We start from the raw sequence: 22348 nt of genomic DNA on the forward strand, positions 1-22348 counted from the left end.
TCACAGCATCAGACTTAGACTAATAGACCAGGATCTTGTCATCAAATCAGTTCCCTTTGCACACAAAACATCTTGGATGTGATCCCCTGGGTGCAGTTCCTTAAGTGCTTTTCCTTTCAGTCTAAAGACCTGTAAACTAAAGAGACAAGTTATCTGTTCCCCATGTGTCCTATGCACAATATAGTGTGACACTCCCATCCCAAAAGGCAGAAAAAAAGAGACACACAGCATCACTGTTCGTAACAAATGTCAGATCTATCTGGCATGAGTTGCTGCTTGCTTAATTAGGACTTAGTCCTTCTGCTTGGGAATGTTTCTCCTTAGCTCTTGGGCTCCTTAACCCTCTGGGCTTCAGGTTTCACTCCTTACATTATCCTTCCTATTCTAGAAATGTAGCCTGTTGGCAGCCGAATTGTTTTCTCAGACTTATGTCTGTTTGTAGACGTTCTGGAGTCCAAAAACTTCAATTCATTTTGTACTCTTTCCCCTTTAGTCCAGGCTGGCCTGTTTTTCATCTTAGTGACTTTGTGGGTTTCTTTTGGGTCTTGCTGGGGTTTTCTCCATTGGACAAAAGCCACACCCATAAATCTGACTAGGATAAGTTGTTCTCCATTTTAGGCTCCCTGTGAGGCTACTGTGGTCTGAAACCCTTTAAGATTCTCAGCAGTCCTGTTGTTTAATGAAAGGAATATGGGTTGCATACTCTTAAGGCTGTCCTTAGCGAGCCTTTTCTCAGTGTAAAAAGTTCTATGAGGAGCACCTCCTGAGATCTTTCTGAGGTCTTAAAGGATCTTTGCTAACTGGAGAGGCTGAGAATGAGAAACAGTATCACTTTTTAACCCACCAAGTACTGGGTCCTTTATATTTTCTTCAAATTTTGCTTGCAAGCTAAACAGTTTTTTTGGTTTATGTTTTAGAAGCTTGACTCTATCCTTATTATACTCTGCTGAAAGGAACCAGTTGGCACTTGAGAACATTCTGCTTGATACTCTGTCTAGCTAACACCCAAAAAAGATGTCCTTTTCATTATAGGGGACTGGAATGCAAAAGTAGGAAGTCAAGAAACACCTGGAGTAACAGGCAAATTTGGCCTTGGAATACGGAATGAAGCAGGACAAAGACTAATAGAGTTTTGCCAAGAAAATGCACGGGTCATAACAAACACCCTCTTCCAACAACACAAGAGAAGACTCTATACATGGACATCACCAGATGGTCAACACCGAAATCAGATTGATTATATTCTTTGCAGCCAAAGATGGAGAAGCTCTATACAGTCAGCAAAAACAAGACCAGGAGCTGACCGTGGCTCAGACCATGAACTCCTTATTGCCAAATTCAGACTGAAATTGAAGAAGTAGGGAAAACCACTAGACCATTCAGGTATGACCTAAATCAAATCCCTTATGATTATACAGTGGAAGTGAGAAATAGATTTAAGGGCCTAGATCTGATAGAGTGCCTGATGAACTATGGAATGAGGTTCGTGACATTGTACAGGAGACAGGGATCAAGACCATCCCCATGGAAAAGAAATGCAAAAAAGCAAAATGGCTGTCTGGGGAGGCCTTACAAATAGCTGTGAAAAGAAGAGAAGCAAAAAGCAAAGGACAAAAGGAAAGATACAAACATCTGAATGCAGAGTTCCAGAGAATAGCAAGAAGAGATAAGAAAGCCTTCCTCAGCGATCAATGCAAAGAAATAGAGGAAAACAACAGAATGGGAAAGACTAGAGATCTCTTCAAGAAAATCAGAGATACCAAAGGAACATTTCATGCAAAGATGGGCTTGATAAAAGACAGAAATGGTATGGACCTAACAGAGGCAGAAGATATTAAGAAGAGACGGCAAGAATACACAGAAGAACTGTACAAAAAAGATCTTCACGACCCAGATAATCACGATGGTGTGATCACTCACCTAGAGCCAGACATCCTGGAATGTGAAGTGAAGTGGGCCTTAGAAAGCATCACTACAAACAAAGCTAGTGGAGGTGATGGAATTCCAGTTGAGCTATTCCAAATCCTGAAAGATGATGCTGTGAAAGTACTGCACTCAATATGCCAGCAAATTTGGAAAACTCAGCAGTGGCCACAGGACTGGAAAAGGTCAGTTTTCATTCCAATCCCAAAGAAAGGCAATGCCAAAGAATGCTCAAACTACCACACAATTGCACTCATCTCACACGCTAGTAAAGTAATGCTCAAAATTCTCCAAGTCAGGCTTCAGCAATATGTGAACCGTGAACTTCCAGATGTTCAAGCTGGTTTTAGAAAAGGCAGAGGAACCAGAGATCAAATTGCCAACATCTGGTGGATCATGGAAAAAGCAAGAGAGTTCCAGAAAAACATCTATTTCTGCTTTATTGACTATGCCAAAGCCTTTGACTGTTGGATCATAATAAACTGGAAAATTCTGAAAGAGATGGGAATACCAGACCACCTGATCTGCCTCTTGAGAAATCTGTATGCAGGTCAGGAAGCAAGAGTTAGAACTGGACATGGAACAACAGACTGGTTCCAAATAGGAAAAGGAGTGCGTCAAGGCTGTATATTGTCACCTTGTTTATTTAACTTATATGCAGAGTACATCATGAGAAATGCTGGACTGGAAGAAACACAAGCTGAAATCAAGATTTCCGGGAGAAATATCAATAACCTCAGATATGCAGATGACACCACCCTTATGGCAGGAAGTGAAGAGGAACTAAAAAGCCTCTTGATGAAGGTGAGAGTGGAGAGTGAAAAAGTTGGCTTAAAGTTCAACATTCAGAAAACTAAGATCATGGCATCCAGTCCCATCACTTCATGGGAAATAGATGGGGAAACAGTGGAAACGGTGTCAGACTTTATTTTTCTGGGCTCCAAAATCACTGCAGATGGTGACTGCAGCCATGAAATTAAAAGACGCTTACTCCTTGGAAGGAAAGCTATGACCAACCTAGATAGCATATTCAAAAGCAGAGACATTACTTTGCCAACAAAGGTTCGTCTAGTCAAGGCTATGGTTTTTCCTGTGGTCATGTATGGATGTGAGAGTTGGACTGTGAAGAAGGCTGAGTGCCGAAGAATTGATGCCTTTGAAGTGTGGTGTTGGAGAAGACTCTTGAGAGTCCCTTGGACTGCAAGGAGATCCAACCAGTCCATTCTGAAGGAGATCAGCCCTGGGATTTCTTTGGAAGGAATGATGGCTAAAGCTGAAACTCCAGTACTTTGGCCACCTCATGCGTAGAGTTGACTCATTGGAAAAGACTCTGATGCTGGGAGGGATTGGGGGCAGGAGGAGAAGGGGACAACAGAGGATGAGATGGCTGGATGGCATCACTGACTCGATGGACGTGAGTCTGAGTGAACTCCGGGAGTTGGTGATGGACAGGGAGGCCTGGCGTGCTGCGATTCATGGGGTCGCAGAGAGTCGGACACGACTGAGCGACTGATCTGATCTGACTCTGTCTAGCTAAATCTGTCAATTCATTAGATAGTGTGTACTAAATCGCTTCAGACTCTTTGCAACTCCATGAACTGTAGCCTGCCAGGCTTGTCTGTCCATGGGATTCTCTAGGCAAGAATACTGGAGTGGGTTGCCATGTCCTCCTCCAGGGGATCTTCCCAACCCAGGGATCAAACTCGTGTCTCCAGCACCTCTTGCATTGGCAGGCAGATTCTTTACCACTAGCACCACCTGGGAAGCCCCTTCATTATGTACAGCAATGCCTAATTTTCTGTTTTCCACATCTTACCATTGTGAGAGTTTTGATAAACTTCTACCACTACATACAAAGATTCCTTTTTCCTCCAGGTTCCCAAAATATTTTTCATGCTTTTCTTAAGCCCTCACCAAAACAGCTTCCATGAAGATCATTAGGCTTCTGCTAACAGTCTCCTCAAGGCCCTTCCAACTTTCAGTTCCACCCCCCAGTTCCATCCCAAAGTCATTACCACATGTTTTATGTTTGGTAGTAGCACCCCATTTCCAGGTGCAAGCATATGGTTGGTTATAGCTGTATAACAGTTCACCCCAAACCTACTGGTATTAATTAACCATAACATTATTTGTTCTTTTACAGTAAGTTATATTTATTATTATACAGATAAAGATTACATTGTATTATATATGCATATGGTTCCAGGTGGTGCTAGTGGTAGAGCCCATCTGCCAGTGCAGGAGATCCTAACAGATATGGGTTCGGTCCCTGGGTTTGGAAGATCCCCTGGAGGAGGGCATGGCAACCCACTCCAGTATTCTTGCCTAGAAAATCCCATGAACAGAGGAGGCTGGTGAGCTATAGTCCATGGAGTCACAAAGAGTCAAACATGACTGAAGTGACTTAGCATACACGTGTGCATATATACATATAAGGAAATAATATATAAGTAAATATTTATCTTTCATTTCTAAGGAGGTTACATTAGGAGGTTCTTGGGATCATTTAAGCTTACAGGGTTCTGGGGAGGTGGCAAAGTTCTAGAAAAGCATGTGAAACGTGGCAAGTTTTGGAAAATACAATCTGTCACAATAAATGGAAACCAAAAAACCCTGCAATTGTTGCTCGTCAGAGGATAACTGGATAAAAGGATAGAAAGAATCAACCATTTATCCTTCCTTTCCTCCATAAACTACTGCTGAGTAACTAAATTGTAGATGATGGTAAGCATCTCTTTATTAAATATGTGAAATTATAAATGAAAAATAGAATCAGAGTCCACTTTTGGCAACTTCCAATAAATTAATGGATCTGGACATTGTAAATCAGTACAATTGATAACATTACAAAAAGAGAGACAGGCGGGCATTGTGTGCCTCCATAGTGAAAGAAAATACCACCATGTAAAGTCCTGCCAAAGAGAGTATACCTGAGTCTGGTCAAGTGTCTGGTTTCTGCTCCAGGTTGCAGGAAATACAGAGGACTGGCATATTTTAAGTTGCACCTCGAACAGAATCCGGTCTGTGGAAAATTCCGCAGACCAAACAAGCAGATTCTTCCAATAATTACTGGAGGAAACATCTATGGAGTAAAAGACTTGAGGATTAAGAGACTTAGAAGATATAGGTGTATATGTATATATATTTACTAGGCAAGATTAAACTTTGTATCTAGGTATTCATACGTGTATGATAAAACTGTAAAAAGCTTCAGTTTCCTGACTTTTAAAGCTTTATTTGAAATATAAAATTTATCATAGACTATGCAGGTAGCCAATTTTTAAAATCAGGAGCCACTATTTCAGATTAAAAAAACCTATTAATTTGAGTCAGTATTTTGTTTTTGTTTTTTTTTTTTTTGGTATAGAGGTATGAAACGTATTGCTACTATTTTTTGGTCATAAAAGGTAATTTTTTTTTCACGTTTAATCTCTTCTTAAATCAGGGTGCATATTACAGTTGTTATAGTTGTTTAATTGAAAGCTCAGCTATCAAAACAACAAAAGCAAGAAAATCCAGAAAAATTCTGAGGAAAAAAAAAAAAAGTACTAGAAAAGAGGACTTGCTCTACCAGGTTAAAACCTAATTGTAAGATGCAGTGTTTAAAACATTGTGGTATTTGTCTATGAATAGAAGTGTGTGAATAGGGTGGAACAGTGGAACAAATTAGGAAATCTAAATGCACCAAGAAATTGAGTATATTTTAAGGTGGCATTTCAAATTGTTGAAAGAAATGGATTATTCAGTTTGTGATTTAGACATTATTCAGTTTGTGATTTAGACATTATTCAGTTTGGTATAGATAAAAATAGTTTATCTATACCATATACTTTACACTGGATTCAAAGATTTAAACGTAAAAAAAATTAAACCATCAGAGTAAAATCATGCAAGGATTATTTTATAATCAGAGTGTGCTAAGTGAAATACATCAGAGACAAGTACTATATGATATCACTTACATGAACAGCAGGACACTTGTGTACAAGTTTTTAAAAATTGCAGCATTACTCTTAGAAGCCCTGTGTGAACCTTCTCAATTGCATCCTCCTTTTCTCTCCAGAAAAAAGCTACAGCTTCCCTTGTGGCTCAGTCGGTAAAGAATCTGCCTGCAGTACAGGACGCCCAGGTTCGATCCCTGGATTGGGACGATCCCCTGGAGAAGGAAATGGCAACCCACTCCAGTATCCTTGCCTGGAAAATCTCATGGACAGAGTAGCTTGGTGGGCTGCAGTCTGTGGGGTCACAAAGAGTCAGGCACGACTGAGCGACTAACGCTTACTTGCTTACAATAAAAAGAAGCAGACTCACAGATAAAGAGAGCAAACTAGTGGGTTAAGTGGAGAGGAGAACCAGGAGAGGTAAGATAAAGGTAGGGGACTAAGAGGTATAAACTTCTGTGTGTAAAATAATAAGCTACAAGGGTATATTGTACAACACGGGGAATATAGCCAATAGTTCATAATAACTATGAATGAAATAACCTTTAAAATTTGTGAACACTGTTTTGTAAAGCAGAAACATTATATTGTACATCACCTATGTTGTTGCTGTTATTTAGTCACTAAGCTGTGTCTGATCTTTTGCTACCCCATGGACTGTAGCCCATCAGTCTCCTCTGTCCATGGGATTTCCCAGGCAAGAATACTGGAGAAGGTTGCCATTTCCTTCTCCCAGGAACTGAACCTATGTCTCCTGTATTGATTGACGGATTCTTTACCACTGAACCACCAGGGAAGCCCACATCAACTATATTTCAATTAAAAAAAAAAAAGTGGTCTGGAGAATTCCCTGGTGGTCCAGAGGTTAGGACTCCATGCTTCCACTGCCAGGAGCCCAGATTCAGTCCTTGGTCAGGAAGCTAAGATCTCACAAGCTGCATGGTGCAGGCAGTTGGGGGAGGAGAGGTTTCATAGTCCCTTTTTTTTTAAATCTTAAAAGTAATTTTATATGAGTCTTGGGGTGTAGGATGTGTCACTGTTTTTAAGGATCTGTAAATATGTTTCATGGTAAGTTGGTTTATGAAAGTAAAATAAAATTTTAAGAAAGACATTTGTATTTGTAGTAAAAGGATTTACTTCCCTACCCTAAAAGCCTTCTGCTAAGTCGCTTCAGTCATGTCTAACTCTGTGCAACCCCATAGACGGCAGCCTACCAGGCTCCCCCGTCCCTGGGATTCTCCAGGCAAGAACTAGGTTCCTGTAACTATTGGTTGTAATGTTTGCTTCTTCCCCCCTAGAACTGTCTTTGTGGGAAGTTTGTCCTCCGTCCATTGCGACCATGCCGCAGATACTCCACTTCAGGCAGTTCTCGGTATGTAGCATATCTCCCTGTAAACAGACTTTTAACTGTGTGCTGAAGTGTGTGTGTGTGTGTGTGTGTGTGTATTCATTCCTTGAATATGGGAATATCGACTTAAAATCTTGTTTTTTAAAGGGTAGAAACACTGGAGTTTTCTCATAATAACTTTGGAGCATATGTATCTGTAGGTGAAAATTTGTTATGGTGCTCCTTTTGGCTCTTTGGTGCTTGGATGTCATCCAGGGTAGACATCCTCCACCCCCTGTGCTGGCTTCCATTATATGGCAAATAGATTTATATCTAGAACTCAGCACATTGAAACTTAAAAAGTATTTGTTAGTTCTTCTTAATATTTATTTTATTGTATTTACAGAAATGCTTAAGGGAGAGGAGCTTTGAAAATTAGTGATACTTGTTTTTGGGGTTCAAAGGAAGCCTCATGAGTGTGAACATGCTAAGTTTTAAGTATGAAAGAGCCGATTGCTTCATTCTTCCTATCCTAGATATTAATGTATTAAGGAAAAATTATTCATAAAGAAATGTTATTTTTTATTTTGGACATGTTAAAAAACAAACCAGGGAAAGGTGATGTGCAGCGTGTGGAGATAAACTGGGCTGCTGTGATCTGAGTCAGTGGTAGAGAAGTGGAGCTTAAAGGTGTTTGAGACTTAAGGTTTAGGAGAGTTAAAAAAAAAACAAAATAAACCTGTGTTTCCTATTTCTTTCACTTAGGTTGTCTGCTAGCAAAATTGCTGGAGCTGGCATTTTGTTTGTTGGTGGCGGTATTGGTGGCACCATCCTGTATGCCAAATGGGATTCCCATTTCCGGAAGAATGTAGAGAAAACCATACCTTACTCAGATAAACTCTTTGAGATGGTCCTTGGTTCCCCACCTTACACTGTTCCATTGCCAAAGAAACCGGTAAGAGTTTTAAACCGTTTCAGTTTATCCTGTGGAATACTTTGAAAAGCAGGTTGCTTGCTTTCATCTTGAAAATATTTTGCCAGCATTGTTTGTCATTTTTCTTTAACTTGAACTAATGTTTCCTAAAGGATTTTTATCCCTTTGGAGTCCCATAAATGCTCTCATTTAGTCCACATCACATAGAAAATAATTATGTGGCCCACAGGTTAAATGGAAGGGCAGCTTGGGCAGAAGTAACCCTGGCTGCCCTGCAGACCCAAGGGGTTCTGTGTCAGCCTCCAGCACTGCAGCTCTCAGACTCTGACTTAGAACGCTAAAAGCATAAACGAAGAATGGCCATGACACCAGGATCCCCATGTTATAGTTAGTCATGGCTCCTTTTAGATCACAAAGCAGTCACAGAATTTTCAGCTACATACTGATTCAGTGATGGGAATATCTTCCAGTATTCCTGGAACTTTGTGCATTTTCTTCAGTTTCATCTTTCTTTTCTCCATGAGGCTTACAATTTTTTTTTTTTTTTTAACATTGTACATATTCCTTCTTTCAAACAGATGCTTGAAAAAAAGATTGATGAAAGAGAACATGAATTTTGCTGATTTGGTATTGGGTATTTCCATAGTCTATGAGGTTGAACGTGGCTGACCAGTTCTTTGTAAGAAACTGGTTAGAGATCTTTTCTCCAGTATGTAGCAATGTCTTGAGACCAGACCTGTGACAGAGTTACTATATGGAAAAGCAGGTGTCCTTTGACTTTTCCTGCCCCTTCCCCAAATGATACAAAATGTTCTACATGGTTTATTCATCCATGTAAACTTTAAAGTGTTTATGCTGGCTCAGGAAGATAGAGTTGCAGCTTCAGTAGAAGCAGAATCCTATGGCTAAAGTCCTGGGTCTGTTTTGAGCTATGTGACCTGGGAGAAATAGCTGGAAGCATCCAGGAGCATAGAGTCAGGCTACACAGTTCAGAGCAGTGTTCTTTTCTCCCTGGACATGACTTCCAGGTGTCATTCTCAATAGCCTTGACCTTTTCTTGCTCCACTTTTGCTGCCCTGCTGTTAAAGGTCAGAAATAAGGTAAGAATGGTGGCAAGACAAATAAATATTAGAGTTTAGGGAGGGGGGTTCAGGATGGGGAACACGTGTACACTCGTGGTGGATTCATGTTGATGTATGGCAAAACCAATACAATATTGTAAAGTAATTAGAGTTTAAACAAGAGAGGATAGCAAGCAAAATATGGGCAACTGTGAAGGTGAATCCAAGAATTCTAACCTAGCTACCTGATAGCTTGGTACAATCATTAATATTAAAAAAAGCAAATTAAGAAGAGTGCAAGGGCTTCTCTGATGGCTCAGTGGTAAAGAATCCGCCTGCCAGTGCAGGAGACACAGGTTCGATTCCTGATCTAGGAAGATCTCACATGCTGTGGAGCTACTCAGCCCATGTGCCACGACTGTTGAGCCTGTGCGCTAGAGCCCAGGAGCCACAACTGTTGAGCCCACGTGCCGCAATAAAAGAAACTGCCACAATGAGAAGCCCGCACACTGCAACAAAGAGTAGCCCCTGCTCACCGCAGCTAGAGAAAAGCCCGTGCAGCGATGAAGACCCAGTACAACTAAAAATAAATAAAGTTATTAAAAAATAAGAATTTTAAAAAAGACTGAAAATTTCAAGGTTGTGTAATGCAGATATGTAGAGCTGACAAGTGGAAGTGCCCAGCAGGTCAGCAGTGCTGTCCCTCCTTACACACAGCATTTCTTTCTCACCTCCAGGCTCCGCCCCACCAGTCACTCTTAACATCATCTAGGCCATCCTTTTATTAGTTTTAGAGAATCTTCTAGAATAAGTGTTGTGGTGTTTTCATGATATTTTCATTGTATCACTTAATCAGGGACTTTGATTCCTGTTGTTTTAAAGACAGAATGTAAAAACAAGTAAGGCTTTGAGATTGTCTCATGGTATCTCATGGTATGAATAAGAAAAGTGAAGCCAAGAGTGGTTAAATGTTAGCTTAGGAGCTGGCTGTTGGTTCCTTTATTTCTGTGGTTTGTGGTTTTTGCTGGTTCTTCGGTTGACATTCGGTACCCTTGGCAGTGTGGCTCTTACTACACTCTGCCTTTAGCTCTGTATGGTCCTGCGCATAAATCCTTGCTCTCGTACTTGTTTACCGTATGGCTATGCCTATACTTTTCATTCGTTTATTTACTCAAATGTCGGTCAAGTGATTATTATGTACCAGGCATTGTTCCAAGGTCCTTGGTAAAGCAGAAGACTAAACAGAGATCCTTTCTATTTGTATACCTCTTCCCATGGTTGTCTTCTACCCAGAATGACTTCCTTTCTTTTGTCTTCTATTGTTTTCTTCAAGACTGGCATTCTTCACTACACAGACCAAAGTCAGTTTTCTCTCACCTCTGAATTCCAGTAGCAGTTAGTGTTTTTATTTTTATTTTGTCCCATTTATTCAGTACTCTCAGTTGTTGTGCATTGTTACAAACGTGTCGATTTTAGAAACTATGCACTTCATTTGATGGTAACCCTTTTAGTGTCAATGTGGTTATTTATGCATAGACAGTAAATACTGAGAGAAGATGATCCTAAAGTGTTGTTTCACATGGTCAGTTTATTGTCTCATTATAGATACAAATACTGTATCTGAATTATTTTTTTTTTCTTTTTTCTTTTAATTAGAGAATAATTGCTTTACCATGTTGTGTTGGTTTCTGCTGTACAATAATGTGAATCAGCCTTAAGTATACATATATTCCCTTCCCTCCTGAACCTCCCTCCCACCCCTCCACCCCCATCCCACACCTCTAGGTCTTCACAGAGCTCTAGGTTGAGCTCCCTGTGTTATATACAACTTCCCACTAGCTCTATGTTTCACATATGGTAATGTATATGTTTTAATGTTGCTCTCTAAATTTATTCCACCCCCTCCTTCCCCTGCTAAAATCTTTTTGATGAGCATAGATGATAACTTCCCTAAATGGTGACAAATGTTATATACCTGAATAGAATGTAGTACTATAAAAATGTCATTTTTCTTAAATATATGTGTTTCTCTCAAATCTCTTAAATATGTATGTATTTGAGAGAAGTAATATTTTTATGATATGTATGTGTGTATACATAAATACACACACAGATCTAATAAAATTTCTAATTGATTTTTCCAGAGGGTGAGGAATTAGACAAGATTTAAAGTTCACATGGAAGAATAAGGAATGTATAAGACTGGTCAAGGACATTTTGAAAGTGTTGGGTTAGGGAGTCAGATGACACTTGCCTTTCCAGATACTGACTTTGTTATAATTCTACTGTTATAAACAAGAAGATTTTGACATAGGAATAGAAATTAGAGAAATAGAACAACTGAGTCTACAAATAGATCATATTTGTACACAAACACATACATGTTCATTGTGAGAATGTGAGTTGCTAGAACCTTATGTCAAAGTGATAATATCTTAAAAATATACGAGTCCTCTGACCCAGTGTTTCTTGTGGCAAACTGTCCTGCAGACATCATACTCTAGTGCTTTTCAGTTGTCTGTGGACAAGAATGCTTAACAAAGAACAGGAAACAGTTTGAATGTCCATGAATAGTGGAATAATAGACCCAGATTATGGAATTTGAAATTCCACTAGGATATACAATTAAATTGGGATATTATTCAACTAAAAAGAATTTCTTAACCTGGAAGCAAATGAGTTGTTGTTAAATGAAAAAAATATATTAATGTGTTGTTAAATGAAAAAAGCAAGTTATATAATTACCTATTTTAGATTGTTTAAAGAAATGAAAAACTGCATATGTGTATATACCTGAGCGCATGGGTGGAAGGATAGATTTCAGGGCATTAACGGTGGCTTCCTGAGAAGCCTGGAAGGAGCAATGAAGAGGCTAAATAAAACAATGCTTTATCTTGATACTATTTTGCTTATTATAATGAGCATGCATTTCATGAGATAAAAGTAATAAAATTTTAATAGAAAGTGGGTATATTTCTGATTTCTGGTAGTGACAAAATTCAGAACCATTTCTATTATGGTTGAGTAGTCATCTTAGGATATCTGAGTCCCAATGCCAAGTTCTTGCAAAAGGGAGACCACATAGATGGTAAATGAAAATATTTCTGTTACTCAGTAGTTTTCTCTGGCATATCATTTGACAGTCCTGTTCATGAATGGTGCCTTAAACTTAAAGCATGTGGTTATTAAGAAAGAGGAAAGCAGGCATTAGAATTGCATCATATATCTTGGAAGTGCAGGTGCGTGAATCTTGGCGATTAAAGAAAGGAAAAATGAATTTTTATTTTTACTGAGAGCTTTTTAAAAAATGTTTGTTTCTAACTGAATGTATTTAGAAGACACCATAATTGGATTTAGAAAGTGAATGGAAATAGCCTTCTCAGTGTTGTACACATAAAAGTAATGGTTATTTAAAAGGAAGGTCATATATCAAGTACATTAGTTACCTTAGGAGAAGTTTTTGTTACTATTAAAATATGGACTACTTTTGGACTGCATTTTCCGAGTATGATGGGTTCTCTTACTGTGGTTAATAAAATACATTGTTGTGAATTATTGATAACTCCCAAGCTTTTTACTACTTTTTAAATAATACAAGTTACTGTATGCTGCCTTTTTAAAAAACACTATTTATGTCTGAAACGTTAAATGTTTTTCATTTCCAAGATTCAGTCTGGTCCACTGAAAATCTCTAGTGTATCAGAGGTAATGAAAGAATCTAAACAGCCTGCCTCACAACCTCAAAAACAAAAGGGAGATACTTCAGCTTCAACAACAGGTACCTATATTTAGAATCCTTCTTTTAAAATTGTGGGTAAATGAATTGTTTAATGTATTTGTACCCATGGTCAAAGGTGAGGGGGTCTGTCCCCATGAAGGAGTCTTCCCTCACCCTGGGAAGGAATATTCTCTCGTGTCTTCTTGGCCCTCATTTAGGTGTTGAGTGGGATATGGAATGGGGCTTTTGTTTTTGAACAGCTACTGAGTACTAGTAAGAACAAGAATTGGTCATGCTTGAAACACAGTTACTTTTTTTCCTTTTCTCTGACTCCTAGTTTTTCCCTCTCTTTAGATTTTAAGATTTGCTCTCTTTCCCCACTTCTTTTTTCTACTTGTTCACCAATTCATTCTCCTCTCTTCTGTCTTAGTGATCGAAGTATCTTAATCTAGGTTTTGATATGCAGGTATTTTTTGTCTTCATGATTTGTAAGTAATCCCACACCAATTTACAGCGTTTACCTCATCCTCACCTGTTCAGCATACATTTGAATGTATTGTTTCTCTGTACTCACTTCTGCCTTGATGAAATCACCTTCCATTCAGTATATACTGAGTTTCTATTGTGTGCCAAGTGGTGGGTGTCTTCTAGGCACTGAGGTTATAGCCATGAACAAAATAGTAAAAACAAGCATACAAATGCTGTGCATATTTCTTAGTGGGATGAGGGGAGGGAAATTGTATACGATGCACAAGTAATTTATGTATAAGTGAAAGTGAAGTTGCTCAGTCGTGTCCGACTTTTTGCGACCTGTGAACTGTAGCCCACCAAGCTCCTCTGTCCATGGGATTCTCCAGTGCAAGAATACTGGAGTGGGTTGCCATTTCCTTCTCCAAATTTGTGTATGCTGCTAAGTTGCTTCAGTTGTGTCCGACTCTGTGTGACCCCATAGACGGCAGCCCACCAGGCTCCCCCGTCCCTGGGATTCTCCAGGCAAGAACACTGGAGTGGGTTGCCATTTCCTCCTCCAATGCATGCAAGTGAAAAGTGAAAGTGAAGTCATTCAGTCGTGTCCGACTTTTAGCGACCCCGTGGACTGCAGCCCACCAGGCTCCTCCATCCATGGGATTTTCCAGGCAAGAGTACTGGAGTGGGGTGCCATTGCCTTCTCCAAATTTATGTATAGGATGGCATAAAATGGTAAATGTGGGAGGGAATATTGCAGTTTTAAATGGAGTGGGCAGGAAAAGTTTCCTCTGGAAGGTGTCTTTTGAGCAAAGACCAGAAAGAGGTGAGGGAGTCAGTCATGTAAAAGACTGGTGGAGAAGAGCATCCAGGTAGAAGGATTAGCTAGGGCAAAGACTTGGCATGTTCAAGCAAGGAGTAAATGAAACTGGGCTGAAGTAAGTGGAGAACAGCAAATGAGGTCAGAAAGGAAACAGAATGCCAGCATGTCGGTTCTTGGTGACCATTGTAAGAGTTTTGCTTTCTAGTCTGAGTAAAATGGGAAGCTGTTGGGAGGGTTATAGGTCAGGGGATTGATATCTTTTACTTTAATAAGATTACTGGCACTGGCTATTGTGGGCTTCCCTAGTGGCTCAGATGGTAAAGAATCCACTTGCAATGCAGGAGACCTGGGTTTGATCTTGGGCTCAGGAAGATACCTTGAAGGAGGGAATGGCTACCCACTGCAATATTCTTGCCTGGAAAATCCCATGGACAGAGGAACTTGGCAGGCTATAGTTCATAGGGTCACAAAGAGTCGGGCATGACCAAGCAACTAGGCACATATGCAGGCTGGCTATTGTGGAGAATAGATAAAGCAAACAAGGACAGAGCAAGGAGACCAGTTAGTGGGCTTTGTGGTAATCCAACTATAACTCTTAAATGGGACCTTCAGTTTATTTGAGAAATTTTTTTCTCCATTTTTTTGTCCCCTGCATCTATCTTTTGCATCAACACTTTTATTTATAATTTATAGGCTCTTGATTTTTAAACCTTCCTTTCTTTAAAAATATGTCTATGACATAAGTTTTTTGACTGAGTTCTCTAACTCACCATCTAAACTGTGAACTTTTTTCTCTGTGTTTAAAATTGCCATCTTGTTTTCATTCACACCTCTTCATTCATCTCTACCATTTTTCAAAGCAATTAAAAAATGGTTTTTGGTTACCTTTTTTTTGCTTACTTTCTTCATTACAGGCTCCTTTTACCCCCTTTGTTATTATTTTCACATGTTATGTAATCTTATGTCCCCTTCTCATGTTAAGTATTAGTACCATTTAGTACTATTACTAGAAGCCTTGCCTGAGAATAATGGTTAGAATACATATGGATGCTGACCAGACTCCTTTCTGTTGTGCTTTCCCAACCATTGTTCATTGTTTATGGATTTATGCAGTGGACAGAGCCCCTGACTAATTTGTGTGTTTGAGTAGTGGCATCACATGCATTTGTGTCTTTAAGGAGTCAGATGTGAAGTGGCAGTAGTAGTAGTAGATTCCTGTTGTTCTCTATTAACCCAGGAAACTATATACCATGTGTAACATATATTTATAGCACCCACAGAGGCAGCTCAAATTATCTCTGCAGCAGGTGACACACTGTCGGTCCCAGCCCCTGTGGTTCAGCATGAGGAACTTATAAAAACCGATCACCCTGAAACTGGTGAAGGAAAACCCAAGCCTGCAACTTCAGGTAGTTAAATTATCTGTATATGTGGTTTTATAAATGATGTCTTCATCAGAACTATGTACTGTCTAGGCTATTGCTAGATACTCTTAAGTGCACATTTATACTGGCTTTAGGTCTACAGCCTTGCTTAGCTAATTTTTGGTATTTTAGAGAATAAATCTTTGAAAACAAGGAGCTTTAGAGCTGACCCTTTATTTCTTCATGTTGGAATCATTCAGTCATGATGTGGTTTTATAATCTTTATCACAAAAATGCCCTCAAGTTGATATAGCTGGCAAATACAAATGATGGTGTTTTTATGTCCCCATTAGCTGTTGAAATTCTGTGCTGAAATTTGATTTCCTCTTATTTACTTTTGCTGCAAGAGGAAGCATCCTCAACTTCTGTAAGGGAGCGGCCACCTGAAGAAGTTGCAGCACGACTTGCCCAACAAGAGAAGCAAGAGCAAGTTAAGATTGAGTGTATGTAACCAGATGCTTTCTAAGTACTTGGGTCGTGTCTCTCAGTTGCTTTCTTCTTCAACCTTTGCACAAGTTTCTCATCTGTCAGCTGTTAGTGGTTTCTTTAGTGGCATTGCTCTTATTCACCAGCTTTATTTCATCATTTGTGTTCTTTCCATCTAAACTTTTACCCAGGTGACAAGGGGTTATTCTTAGTGTAAAATTGGTGTAAATTCCAAGTGATGCATGTACTTTCTTCATTTGTTTTTAGTATGGTTACTGCTGAAGACTCTATATACTTTGCAGAACAGGAATAATTAATGTTTTGGCACCTTGCCTAAGAGTCTTCTAATTGTTACACTTACGCATTTATTTGTGCAGGTTGGAAATGGCTCCTTCTCTAGTTTGTTACCTGGCCTCTGGACTCAGTCTCATCATCCTCTTATATGACATTGTTGAGGGATGGAATGTTTCACACATTTCTGGTTTCCACCCAACTGAGGCTTATCCCTTTTTTAGGTTTCAGTTTTATATTAGGTTTTTTGATGGTTTAAAGAAAAAAGATACTAGTTATCTAAAAATGTATTTTCCTGCCTTAAGGCACATGGAACAAAATTTATTGTATAATGTTGCAGTATACTGATGTCCCTGGAGGTAGTGTGCATGTGGTTTTTTGCTGGACTGAGAGTTGTTAGTTTTAAACTCTTATGACAGCTGTTTGTAGGTGGTTTTTTTGTTTTTTTGTCTTCTCTCCATTTATTTCTGTTTGTCTTTCTGCCTTTAATGGTTCTTGGTTTCCTTCAATTTGCTGGTTCTGTCTTATTCCTAGGAAGCAAGTTTGTTAGAATTGTGTAAAGAGTAGATGGGCCAGTATAAGCACATTTGGTTGGGCTTGTTTTGTGTCCAATTATGTAGTCTATCCTAGAGAATGTTCCATGCATGCTTGAGAAGAATGTGTATTCTGATTTTTTGGATGTAATGTCCTATAGATATCAATTAAGTGTGTTTTATTGTGTAATTTTAATGAGTATAATATCCTCTTTTTCTATTGATCCTTTTATCATTAGATAGTGTTCATCTTTGTCCTTTATGGCCTTTGTTTTAAAGTTTGTTTCATCTGATATGAATATTGCTACTGTTGCTTTCTTGTTTCCATTCACATGAAATGAAAATATCTTTTTCCATCCCCATCCCTTCACTTTCAATCTGTGTGTATCTTTCACCCTGAAGTGGGTCTTCTATAGGCAGCATATTGTAGATTCTTGTTTTATTATCCAAGCTGTAACTCTTTTTTTTTTTTTTTTTTTGGCTATGCTGGGTCTTTTTTTTTTTTTTTAATTTAATTTTAATTGAAGGATAATTGCTTTAAAATAATGCATTGGTTTCTACCAAATATCAGTATGAATCAGCCATAGGTTTGCCCATGTCCCCTCCCACTTGAACATCCCTCCTACCTCCCTCCTCATCCCACCCCTCTAGGTGCTGGGCCTTTGCTGCTGCATGTGGGCTGTTCTCTAGTTGTGGAGAGCAGACTTCTCATTGTACTGGCACTCTATGTTTTTGTTAGGATTAGTCAGTCTGTTGACACTTAAGATAATTACTGATGTATATGTATTTATCTCCATTTTAAACCTTATTTTCCAGTTGATGTACTATTTCTTTCTTCCTGTGTTCACTTTTGTGATTTGATGGTTTTCATTTGTATTATGCATGAATTCCTTTCTTTTTGGTGTTTGTGAATCTGTGGCGTGTTTTTTTTATTTTTGGTTACCCAGGTTTTCAAGTATGTTAGCCCATTATTATATGTACTTGTGTTAGGCTGATAGTGATATAAGCTCAAACACATTCTAAAAGATCTGTTTTCTTACTCCCCTCCCCCACATTTATTCATTTTGACATCCTGTTTTATATCTTCATGTTTATCCTTTGCTCTTCCTTGCAGTTATAATTGCTTTCACAGAATTTTCTGGACTATTTCCTAAACTATGTACTAACTTATTTAAGTGACCGTCAGTCCTTTCATACATTTGTCTTTCCTGTTGTGATTTTCCCTTGTGTATAGAAAATCCCAGACAGGTTTTATTTTGGAAAAATTCAGATATACATAAAGGTAAAAATAGTATAATAACCCCCATAGATTGATCATCTGGATTAAATAAAAATATTTTTTAATTTATTTATTTGGCTACACCGGGTCTTAGTTGCAGCATGTGGGATCTAGTTCCCTGACCAGGGATCGAACCTGTGCCCCCTCCATTGGACTACCAGGGAAGTCCCTGGATTCAATAATTTTATCATACTTTTAAGTGTAACTTTGATTCTCTAAAACTGTATTTTGTTTGTTCATTTTGGGGGGAAATGTGACACAAGACTCAACAGGTAAAGAGGGAAAGATTAAAGTAATCAGTGGGGAAGGATCTGGTTTTTAACTTTTTTTTTTTTTTAAACTTCAGCATTAGCTAAGAGCTTAGAAGATGCCCTGAGCCAGACTGCCTGCATCACTCAGCAGGCTATTGTGGCTCAGAATGCTGCGGTGCAGGCTGTCACTGCCCACGCGAACATACTGAAAGCAGCCATGGATGATTCTGAGGTGGGCCAACGAATGTTATACATGATTTCTTCCTCCTAATTTGGACTCTCTCTCACTAAGTGAAAGCAAACTAGAATGATTGTCTTTTTAGAAAAACAAAGCAAAATGAAAGAAAAAAGAAAACTTGAAATGTTCTTTTTAATGAATTATATATAGTGCTTTATCTCACAACCATGATGTGGTATTAAGATTAGTTCAGATTTGCTCTCATGTTTTAATACTGCTTGAATGTATTTGTTGTTTGTTTGTTTGTTTTTTTGCTTTAAAATTGCCAACCATTTTTTAAAATATACTTTTTTATGAGATACTTTGAGATGGATACACAGTTGTAAGAAATAATACAGAGATCCCAGGGTTCCCAAAACACTAGCTACTTTAAATGCTTATGCTGATTATTTACATTATACACTTCAAAGAATAAAGTAATTACACTAATTAAAATGTAATACTGAGACTTAGTAAATTTCCTTTACATTCAGTTATTCAATGTATAAAAATGCATCTTGACATCAAGTCATTTAAAGAATAAAATAAAGTAGAGAACCTAATAAGTCTCAGGGATCAGGATTCTGCATCATCATTAAAGTTATTTTGCCATAATGATAGGTTTTTAAAAAGTTAAATACACTTTCATTGCTTTAGGCATATGCACATATATCACAAAGCAGTTAAATTATACTTTTGATGCAAACAGCCAAGAAACTACAACCTTGGAAAAATGAAAAGAAGATTCTGTTTATTTAAAGTCCAAGAAGAAAGCTTAAATCTTAAAGTTCATTCTAAGAAACCACACAGGGAATATTTAATATACTGATTATGCACATGTGAGAAAGCTCGAAGTTGCATGATATCAGGAAATTGAGTTTGAACCCAAGTGAGTTCTCTCAGAAGGACAGTGATTAGAAACTTTAAAATGTCCATGGTACTACTTTGGTGGAAGGCTATACATAAGAGGGTATTTCCTCTCCCCACTGAACATATAACATGTGGTGCATGTGGCTTGAACAGTACAAAATCTATTATAATTAAGACTTTACAACTAAAGGATACCTTATAGTAGAAGTTAACCAGATTAGGTATAGTTAGCTGGTGTTAACAAAATAATCCAGAAAAATGTATGAGCACAAGTTTTGGAATGTTAAAAATTGATCCCAGCTCTTTTTCTTCTAGTAAAAAGCTGTAGTTGCATGTAGGCTCACTCTATAATATATACTGAGTTACTTTCTAAAAGGCAGTGCCTGTAAACAGTTGGACCAGAGGATCGTAGGGGAATCTGGTGTCTGTTTTATAGGACAGCTTATCTTTGGATCTCTACAAGTAGAGGGAAATACATTTTGGCCCCCAGATATGTCGTTGAGACTTACATGATTCATGAGTCTATTTGGGTTAGTTATGAAGAGTTATCCTAATATAATATCAAGGTCTTGTAACAGCATACAGTAAGGTCTTGTAAAATTTTTTGCACATGAAAAGATACTGACATGGCCCAAACCAGCATCCTTTCTTGTTTTTTTTTAGTAATTGAAAAAATTTATTTATTTTTGGCTGTGCTAGGTCTTCATTGCTGTGCGGGCTTTTCTCTAGTTGTGGCAAGCAGGGACTGCACTCTAGTTGTGGTGTGTGGGCTTCTGTTTGCAGTGGCTTCTCTTGTTGTAGAGCCCGGGCTCTAGGGCTGTAGGCTTCAGTACTTAAAGCACAGGGGCTCAGTCGTGGGTAGCTCCTGGGGTCTGGAGCACAGGGTCAGTGGATGTGGCCCATGGGCTTAGTTGTTCTGAGGCATGATCTTCCCAGACTGGGGATCGAACCTGTGTCCCTGAATTGGCAGGTGGATTCTTAACTGCTGGACCACCAGGGAAACCCCAGCATGCTTTCTTGATACATTTTATTTTGCAAGATGGTTAGAGTGGTAGTTTACCTAAACCTCAACTTGATTATTTGCACCATGAAACAACTTTGTTTTGTTACTTTACAACAATCTACATAATTATAAAACATAAAAAGTTCAAAAGTGAGATACAAAGGTAAAAAAGAAAGTACCAAGTATTTCTTCTAAAAGCAATTCTTAACCTAGGGTCAAATCTGTGGATAGAATTCAGGGGCTCATTAAACTTGGATCGAAAATATCTTTATTTTCACTAGCCTCAGAAGCTTTTCCTTCATTTATGAATATTGACAACAAAAGCAGTAGTGTTAGTAGTATTCATAACTTTATTACTGAGAGAGCACAAGTATTTTCCTATCACATTATGGGTACTTACAGACTGTTGAAATATCATTTATGCTCATCACTACTTCTAGATTAGGGTATTTATTAGTCCTGCCACTGAATCTTGGTTTGTGTGTCGCAGACTTAAAAAATACATATTTTTTGATCAAATTTCAGTGTAATTGGGCTCCTTTGTAATCTCGTAGTTTCATTTTAAGCATTTAAAAATGTTATTCAGAGAGGCTTCCTTAGATTGCCACAGTGGTCCAGTGGCCAGGTTAATCCTGCCTTAAGGAACTTGGTTGTTTAAACTTTCTGTTGATAATGAATGTACCCTTTAAAATCAAGATCACACTTGATGTCAAGGGGAACATAAGGTTGAGAATTGCTTGTGAATGATCCAAAGCAGAGGCATTACTGAGTCCTCTTCCCCTTCAAGTAGCAGGCCTAGGGCTGCAGAGGCAAAACCACTTGTGTTTCTGACAGGGGAAGATACAGGATGGTCATCCAAGGCCCAGGACACCTAACTCAGAGGGCACTCATGTTTTGGGTGTGCAGCAGCCCTTGCTGTGACTCTCTTTGGTGACTTGTCAACTATAATTATTGAATTACTTTAGTCATTTTTTTCCTTGACGATAAATATTTTATTTTCTGGTAATTTAATATGTTCCTGTTTTTCACAAAGGTCCTGGTATAGTGTATAGTCACCCGTCAGTATGTACAGGGCGTTGGGTCCAGTATCAGCCAGGGATACCACAATTCAGGGATGCTCGTCTCATAATTGGCCCTTCTGCATCTGAGGATTGAGCCAGCTGTGGATTGTGTAGTGCTCTGCTAAAAAAAGATCTTCATATAAGTGGTCCCATGCAGTTTAGACCTGTGTTGTTAAAGGGTCAGCTGTACTTTGAAGATAAGCCCTAAGGTGGTTTTGTCATATCTAAACATAATATACTACTTTAACCTATATCTACTTGGCAAAGGAAAGGGAGAAAGAAAGTCATTTAAAATAGTTAATAACTAATTTTAAAAGTAGTTTTAAAGAGTTCAAACAGTTGCAAATAGCATCCTGCTCATTGTTTATATGATACAGAGTGAGGGGGAGGATGGAAGCTGGACTCATCTGTGCCACACCTTCAGTTGCAAGGGTTCTCACACACTCTTGTGTGAGCATCTTGCTGCACAGAGTGTGATTATTCTGCTAGAGGTGGTTTTTATTTTTGGTATGATATAAGCCGTAAATATGAGCCAGCTCTGCTCAGCTGAAGAAGGTGGCAGTTAGTTCCAATGCTGGAGCAAAAAATGTTGAACCTGCCAAAGGAATTTCCAAGGGAGACATTTATATAAAGTCCACATTGTGTAAAACCAGCTCAAGGTGGAGTGGGGTTCTTGACAAGACTTGATTTTCTCCTTAAAGATTATGGATAGAGTCATTCTTGTGGGTAATGTTTTGGGGAAGTAGAGACCCCACAAGTGTGTAAACTTTCTATTATACTTCCTAATATTTCAGTAGACCT

General features: G+C 38.6%; 1 protein-coding gene across 10 annotated transcripts in view; it reads left to right on the forward strand.

Moving 5' to 3' along the window:
• The window catches only part of IMMT (inner membrane mitochondrial protein), a 42646-nt gene that overhangs the window by 8385 nt on the left and 11913 nt on the right, over positions 1 to 22348 (forward strand). For 3 of the 10 annotated variants that reach the window (XM_061432650.1, XM_061432641.1, XM_061432643.1), the window contains exons 2-7: positions 7163 to 7236; positions 7957 to 8146; positions 12853 to 12964; positions 15464 to 15601; positions 15964 to 16059; positions 18492 to 18628. In XM_061432650.1, coding sequence (XP_061288634.1) covers positions 7163 to 7236; positions 7957 to 8146; positions 12853 to 12964; positions 15464 to 15601; positions 15964 to 16059; positions 18492 to 18628 — 747 coding nt within the window. Of the gene's footprint in view, positions 1 to 7162; positions 7237 to 7956; positions 8147 to 12852; positions 12965 to 15463; positions 15602 to 15963; positions 16068 to 18491; positions 18629 to 22348 lie in introns of those variants that run through there. The other 7 variants (XM_061432644.1, XM_061432646.1, XM_061432651.1 and 4 more) reach the window with 4 other exon arrangements.

The sequence above is a fragment of the Bos javanicus genome, chromosome 11 (genome assembly GCF_032452875.1).
Source record: "Bos javanicus breed banteng chromosome 11, ARS-OSU_banteng_1.0, whole genome shotgun sequence".
Classification (NCBI taxonomy): domain Eukaryota; kingdom Metazoa; phylum Chordata; class Mammalia; order Artiodactyla; family Bovidae; genus Bos; species Bos javanicus.